General features: G+C 36.8%; 1 protein-coding gene and 1 long non-coding RNA gene across 2 annotated transcripts in view; one reads left to right on the plus strand and one right to left on the minus strand.

The window, feature by feature from the left end:
• The window catches only part of LOC109827282 (obtusifoliol 14-alpha demethylase), a 9,494-nt gene extending 1,564 nt beyond the window's left edge, over positions 1-7,930 (plus strand). The window contains exons 3-4 of the mRNA XM_020394277.1: positions 2,712-3,215; positions 6,626-7,930. Coding sequence (XP_020249866.1) covers positions 2,748-3,215; positions 6,626-7,624 — 1,467 coding nt within the window. The 5' untranslated portion in view covers positions 2,712-2,747 and the 3' untranslated portion in view covers positions 7,625-7,930. The remainder of the gene's footprint in view (positions 1-2,711; positions 3,216-6,625) is intronic.
• Positions 3,516-4,044, minus strand: LOC109827283. Its single transcript, XR_002243384.1, has 3 exons — positions 3,999-4,044; positions 3,856-3,928; positions 3,516-3,797 (listed from the first exon to the last, which is right to left on the minus strand). It is a non-coding gene; the product is annotated as an uncharacterized LOC109827283 (long non-coding RNA).
• Positions 7,931-8,240: the final 310 nt, after the last annotated feature.

Raw genomic sequence — 8,240 nt, forward strand, 5'->3', positions numbered from 1 at the left:
GGGTTAAATGAATTATTCTTTGGGTCCAAGGAGTTTTCAGCATTTGTCTTGTTTGTGGGAGTTTTATGCATGAGGCTTTGAGTTTTGCTCTCTGCAAGAAATTTTCCCTTTAAAATAAAGTACCAGAGAATTGTGTGGCACTGATTCCTATAATCTTTGGCATGTCACACAATTCTCTCTACTCAGATGTTGAAGAATAAGTACCTAATTCACTCTGATATCATCTTTTCATTTCAATTTGCTATCAAAATTTAACTCAGTGTTTATCCTAGTGAATCAAATAAGAAATAACTTTGCTAATAAATTCTTAAAAAAAAGACTTTACTAAAGATCAAACAATATGCTTAATTGCCAAAGCTAGAGCCAGGTCGTCTTCATCTTTGTAGTCTTAATAAAGCAAGGGAGTCGAGAAGAGGGAAAAACATGAGAAGCTGTAGGTTTTATGCATGATATTGTGGCTTGAAGATGTTTGGGCAAGGATTTTCTTGATTTCTCCAAAGCATAATTTACTTTTGAGAACCAGCTCAAGCCTGAGCCCAACATAACACAAATCATTCTAATTAGAAACTTTTATTATTATAATATAAGTTACGAAACTTTTAGTTTTTAAAGTAAGGTTAGATGCAATTTATTACACCAAAAATTTCATTGTGTTTTAACTTTGATATCATGAAGTTTAAAAGTGCCTAAAAAATACCTTGAAGTTTCACCACTTTTAATTTAACGCCTTTTGTTTATATCACCATTCAGAATTTGTGATAGGTATTGGAAGAGGTATACAGGTCTTTGTGATTATTTACAACGTAAATATCGATTCATGGAAGAATGACTATGCTTAGCAAGGGCTACAATACTAGTATCAAGTATGGATAAATTCTAATTTTTAACTTTAATTAAATTTAATCATATAATTATTAGGAGGTTTTTGTTTAACACGGATTGGTTATTAACCTGTCCCCACCCCCTAATCTGTACCTTTGATAGCACTTACCACCCCTCAACTCTTTTATTTGAGGATATCACCTTAGATCGACAAACCCTCTTCTCCCTCATAGATTGAGGGGTGATCAGTGACATTAAGGTCACTTTCACTGCACCAAAAACTCCACAGAGGTGTTTAAGTTTGAGAGTAATAATTTTATATTCTAATGTGCCTCAGTCGGGCAATCCATGGGCTAAATCCTGGAGTCACACATTAATATTTGTTTCTTTAAATTGCTTTAAATGTATAGTTCGTGTGATTTGAACCTGGCTTGCTCCAATACCATATTAAAAGTCTCTTCTTCTACACAAAAACTTTGACGTAGTGGTGAGGGTTGAGTAGTAATGGTGAGGGTTGAGTATTATTTTTATATTCTAATAAGTGCAAACAACTGAGTAAAGGATGACAAATACTACTAAATGATAGAGTATTAGAATTGACTATAATTTACACTTTCTAAAATCTCACAACTCGCCCGAAATGAAAAATTAGTGAAATTTGTGAGAACACCATTAAAATTTAACCAATTCCGTCAAATATCCAACAATCAAAACCTCAGATAGACCTCCTATGAGAAATTACAATAGAGGAACTAACAAATAGAAATCAAATAGATATAGTTTCATAGATCATAAGAGATATACTAGTTAGACCTCATTCTCAATAATTGCTAATAAATCAACTAAGACATTAGTAATTTCTCAGATCCTGCAATGTGCAAACTAGTATATCTCCTAGATCTATGAAACTATATCTCCTATGATCTATATCTATTGAGAATGAGGTCTAACTAGTATATCTCCTATGATTTATTAGCAATTATTGAGAATGAGGTCTAACTAGTATATCTCCTATGATCTATGAAACTATATCTATTTGATTTCTATTTGTTAGTTCCTCTATTGTAATTTCTCATAGGAGGTATGATCTATGAAACTATATCTATTTGATTTCTATTTGTTAGTTCCTCTATTGTAATTTCTCATAGGAGGTCTATCTGAGGTTTTGATTGTTGTTTGATTTCTATTTGTTAGTTCCTCTATTGTAATTTCTCATAGGAGGTCTATCTGAGGTTTTGATTGTTGTGATGTTGACGGAATTGGTTAAATTTTAATGGTGTTCTCACAAATTTCACTAATTTTCCATTTCGGGCGAGTTGTGAGATTTTAGAAATTGTAAATTGTAGTCAATTCTAATATTCTATCATTTAGTAGTATTTGTCATCCTTTACTCAGTTGTTTGCACTTATTAGAATATAAAAATAATACTCAACCCTCACCATTACTACTCAACCCTCACCACTACGTCAAAGTTTTTGTGTAGAAAAAGAGACTTTTAATATGGTATTGGAGCAAGCCAGGTTCAAATCTCACGAGCTATGCATTTAAAGCAATTTAAAGAAACAAATATTGATGTGCGACTCCAAGATTTGGCCCATGGATTGCCCGACTGAGGCACGTTAGAATATAAAATTATTACTCTCAAACCTAAACACCTCTGTGGAGTTTTTGGTGCAGTGAAAGCGACCTTAATGTCACTGATCACCCCTCAATCCATGAGGGAGAAGAGGGTTTGTCGATCTAAGGTGATATCCTCAAATAAAAGAGTTGAGGGGTGGTAAGTGCTATCAAAGGTACAGATTAGGGGGTGGGGACGGGTTTATTTGCATGTTACCTTTTATAAATTACAAAAACTCATCTCATAGCATGTGTATTTTGTTTTGCTTCAGGTTATATTTAATCAGGTTGTTGCTTTGGTAGAACCTATGGATTTAACAGAGAACAAGTTCTTGAGCATTGGGCTCCTCTTTTTGGGGACTCTCGTGTTCATCAAGTTCGTCTCTGCTATTTTGACCCCTGGTTCGGGTAGGAAACGGTTGCCTCCATTAGTAAAGGCCATTCCGGTGATTGGTGGGTTGATCCGTTTCATGAAAGGACCGATCATAATGATCAGAGAGGAGTACCAGAAGCTTGGTAGTGTTTTCACTGTGAACTTATTGAACCGAAAGATCACTTTCTTTATTGGGCCAGAAGTCTCTTCACATTTCTTTAAGGCTCCAGAGGCCGATCTTAGCCAACAGGAAGTGTATCAGTTCAATGTGCCAACATTTGGGCCTGGGGTCGTTTTTGATGTGGATTACTCTGTGAGGCAGGAGCAATTCCGGTTCTTCACTGAGGCTCTGAGGGTAACAAAGTTGAAGAGTTATGTTGATCAGATGGTTGTTGAGGCTGAGGTATATCTCTGTTCGTTTATTGATCAATATAGGTAGTATTAGTTTAGTCATTTGAGTAAAGTTGACTTCTTTTTGTGCCCTTAGATCTTATTGGTGTTTGCATCCTTCCTCCCTCTTGCCTATTGTAGACCTATGCATTTATATGTACCTTGCTAAATTCTTATAGATTTTTTATTATAAATTTCTTATAAATCTGTTAAGTTAAAATATGCGTGTCTCAGTTGACAAGCTTATGTGGTCTATCACTCTGTTGAAGTTGGTTCTTCTATATGTATCTAGGCCTATAACATATGGCACTCGAAAGCATTTTCTCATACATAACACTTCAATGATAACTTTTGTGTGTGTTGATGTGTATGTCGTTTGAACTAAATTATTAATTGGCTTCTAGGCTACTTATCCACATATGCAAACTTGTATATCTATAGCCGTAGTTATGTCAGTGGTACATTTTGCATTTTTTGTGATAATCTTACTTATTAGGTCCATTATTAAAAGATGAGAAACTTTACAGTGTTTTTCAAGTTGTACTTTTACATGTCTGTTTGACTTAGAGTGTTGGACTATATGTTGCAGTCAAACCTTCTTCTTTCTTATACTTCGCAGCTGCTACTCTAGTGGTTATATGTTGCAGTCAAACCTTCTTCTTTCTTATACTTCGCAGCTGCTACTCTAGTGGTTTTATTTAATTGTTGTTAGAACCTGTTCGAAACCTGTTTGCTTATACTTCGCAGCTGCTACTCTAGTGGTTTTATTTAATTGTTGTTAGAACCTGTTCGAAACCTGTTTGAAATTCCTGCAGAGAAGTCTGGAAGATCGATCAATGGTGAACTGGTGACAACAAAACATAGGTTTTTTTCGCTGGATAACTTGTAATCACTAAGATAAATACCAACTACCTAAACTAGAAGGGCGTGAAGAGAATATGATGGTTTGACAAATGATGTTCTTGTCACAGGAGAGTGTCGTGGTAGTTAATCCCCTTAAAGTTAAAAAGTGGATCATTTGACTCGAAGTATCCTAATACAAGAGCTTGATCTTGATGGTCTTCTTTCCTTGCTCTTTACATCAATTTTTCTTCTGATTTTCCCTGTCACAAACATTTGTTACGATGCCCCTCTAAAGGCTTTTCATAACCTTTATTATTCTAGAAAGTATCCTCCAATTGCGTGCATTTTTGACTTATTGGTTGCTAAAAGCATTTGGCTTCTAGAGATTAGAATTTTGTTTATTAGTTGTACAGGATGTGTAGATGTAGTGATGATGCATGCTAACTTGCTAAAATGGAAGGCTTAGAGTAGGTAAAGGTCCTTTGTCTTGCAGAAAACTCATTGATATTCATAAAGAGCGCTTCTTACAGTGAAAACAATATGAAGTTCATGAAATTTAGTTTGGTAAGGTGGTTGAAGATGAAGTTGTTGACACTAGTACATGTCGAAGTTGGACGGAGTATCTGTTGCTTTTCACACAATTTAAACCTTATTCCTTGATACAAGTCTTCTGTGATTGCACATGCCATTTGCATGACTACAAGCAGCACACTGGGGGGTGGGGGGTCTCTAATATCAGTATGAAATAGATACTTTGACTTCCTAATCAACCATCACATTGTTTGTGCCTGACGGTTCATAAGATCGTCCTAGAGATTCCTTGAAAATGAAAGATCTACTTTGTCAACTTTTCTGGATTATGTTACTTAGGGTTTGAATTTATACTTTTGCACATACTTCCAATGTCTCACAGGAGAAGAATATATATCTGATTTAGTATTCTTTTTCTGAGGTACCCATATTTCCATTACATGTTTACCTACTTGCTTTGAATGAATTGTCAACTTACATTTTCTTATGGTTCTCCTTAATATTTGAATGTGACTCCAGTCATAAGTTAGTCTAATTGCAGAAGAATGTGAACAGCCATTTGTTCGGATTGATATGACACATGAGCTAGATGCCATCATTACAGACAATCAACAAATTCATATGATTTGAGAATATAAAATGAATCCTCCTACTTTATATTTCAATTGTGAATACTTCTTAAGAAGTAATTTCACTATGTACTACCATTAATTGTTTGTTTAATTCTTACATTTTCTTTTCATCCACTTCCAAATCATCAGTTCAATTGATGTGAATGGTCAATTTGAGAACACAAGTAAGATAGAATGTTTGAAAGATATTACCTTGGTTTCTAAACTTTTTCTTCTATTTCTTTTGTCCGCAACTTGTTACGGTGTACCAAATCTAGGTTGCAGTCTAGCTGATCATAATTCTTGGAATCCCTTATCAAACTGTGATTTAGGAACTATTGGATTTAGCACTGCCAAACAAAAAGTTCTGTGCAGTATGTTTGTTCAATTATTTGAAGGACTTGTATGTTTTGCTATTACTTAAGATACGGAGGTGCTAATAAATAAATAATTGATATTTGGATTCAAAGTATGAAAATTTAATGATGTGTGCAGTCTGTTCACTCTTTGTTTTTAGTGAAACAGAATTTTTGGATTGATTGTAATTTGAAGCTCTAGGGAGGTTATGACATATGCCAAATGACTGGGACTAAGTAGAGGGGGAAAAAAGACCTATGGGACTAATAGAGGTGGAAGCATGACTTGTTTTTATATTCAATGTTCTTCCTCTGATAAAAACCAAAGCTGGAGGAGAGGAAGCATGACTTGTTTTTATATTCAATGTTCTTCCTCTGATAAAAACCAAAGCTGGAGGAGAAGCATTTCTTGTTGATGGTTACAAATACACACTACTTTCTTCCTCTGATAAAAACCAAAGCTGGAGGAGAAGCATTTCTTGTTGATGGTTACAAATACACACTACAAAAACCAATTACTTCACTGCCTGAAAAAATAAAAGAAAAATCTTCTCATCCACAGCCAGATATGCCAACCACGACCAAGTGTTTTACATGCACTGATATTTGCAATATTTCGGTTAAAGAAGGTTATTGTATAAATGAGGAAGATGAGGAACATTGATAAATGCTTAATTAACTCTCCTCATGTTCCTGTGTCCCTATTTGTTTTTCTTTAGCGCTATGGTACTACACAAACACAAAAGAGGAACACGAGGAGAGTTAATAAGTGTTTAAAGAGAAGTTCACAAGTTCAAGACATATCACCTTGTATTAGAAGAACTTTCTTCTTGTGTGTGTGGTTGTGGGTTTGGGCACCAATTTAGAAAGCAGAATTTACTGTATGGTCTGATTTCGAGGTGTCACAAATTAAATTAGTTATGCTTTTTTGTAAACATTTATATGGACATCTTTGTAGCACTGATAACCTTTAATGTGACTGCAATCTTAGCCAGGGACTAACTTGACCCTTTTTGACATTGTTGCTCAAGTTTTCTGAAATTCATTATCATGCTCAATCTGTTCTATTACTCTCATTCCAGGATTACTTCTCAAAGTGGGGAGAGAGTGGTACAGTGGACCTAAAATATGAACTTGAGCATCTCATCATCCTAACAGCTAGCAGATGCCTCCTAGGCAGGGAAGTTAGAGACAAACTCTTTGACGATGTCTCCGCCCTCTTCCATGATCTCGACAACGGGATGCGTCCCATCAGTGTCATTTTCCCCTACCTCCCAATTCCTGCTCATCGCCGCCGCGACCGTGCCCGTGCCCGTATTGCAGAGATCTTTGCCACCATTATCAAGTCCCGTAAATGCTCAGGTCGCGCTGAAGATGACATGCTTCAATGCTTCATCGACTCAAAATACAAAGACGGGCGTCCTACTACTGAGGGTGAGATCACTGGTCTTCTCATCGCCGCCCTCTTTGCTGGTCAGCATACCAGCTCGATCACCTCAACGTGGACCGGTGCTTACCTTCTCAAGTACCAGAATTTTCTCTCTGCCGCGGTACAAGAGCAAAAAGACCTTTTGAAGAAGCACGGCGATAAGATTGATCATGATATCTTGGCAGAAATGGATGTTCTCTACCGATGCATTAAGGAAGCCCTAAGGCTCCACCCTCCTCTCATTATGCTTTTAAGGCACTCTCATAGTGGCTTCAGCGTCAAGACAAAAGAGGGCATAGAGTATGACATCCCGAAGGGCCACATTGTCGCAACTTCACCAGCTTTTGCTAACCGGTTGCCTTATATCTACAAGAACCCTGATAGTTATGACCCTGATCGGTTTTCACCGGGAAGAGAGGAGGATAAGGCAGCGGGGGCATTCTCTTATATATCCTTTGGCGGTGGAAGGCACGGGTGCCTCGGAGAGCCTTTTGCTTATTTGCAGATAAAGGCGATATGGAGCCATTTGTTGAGGAACTTCGAGTTTGAACTTGTTTCTCCATTCCCTGAGATTGATTGGAATGCTATGGTGGTTGGTGTGAAGGGAGAAGTTATGGTCAAATACAAGAGGAGGAAGCTTTCGGTTGAATAACTGTGTGTTGCTGGACATGTCGATGTTTAATAACCAGAAAACGGCATGGCTTGATCTTGCTTCTACTGCGAGGACTTTCTTTTATTTTCATGTGATGTTAGTCGTGAGAACCGATCTTGTAATGGTCTTTATGTTATGCTTTTAGCTGCTTGGGATCTGTATCCGTTGAATCAGAACTATGTTAGGCGAAGAAGGTAGTTGCCTATTGCCTTAGCGTATGTTAGGCGATGAAGCTAGTTACCTATTGCCTTAGCATCTTTCTCATTACATAATTTATATTAATGGTTTATTTTAGAGATTGTTGCAGGAGTTTTTGGACAGGGAAAAGCTGTGTTATTGCAAAGTCTGCTTTTGTTGTCTTTTATAGCAATTTTGGAGCCTCCTCTGACTTCTCCAGTTCTGTTGGTGTTATTTGAGTTGTAAAAGATGATGTGATTAATGCATTTGTTTCGTCGCACGGTCAATGTGCGAGGTGGTCCTCTTTGTGACATGCTAGTATCTCAGTGCACGCACGTGCATGCGTGCACGATAGAACTTGGAGGAGTCTCTTTTGTACTAGATTTTTTTAAAAGTGCGAGTATTAATGTTGATTTTTCCGAATGAGAGGACATTACCA

This window comes from Asparagus officinalis, unplaced genomic scaffold, assembly GCF_001876935.1.
Source record: "Asparagus officinalis unplaced genomic scaffold, Aspof.V1 AsparagusV1_Un106, whole genome shotgun sequence".
In the NCBI taxonomy this organism is placed as follows: domain Eukaryota; kingdom Viridiplantae; phylum Streptophyta; class Magnoliopsida; order Asparagales; family Asparagaceae; genus Asparagus; species Asparagus officinalis.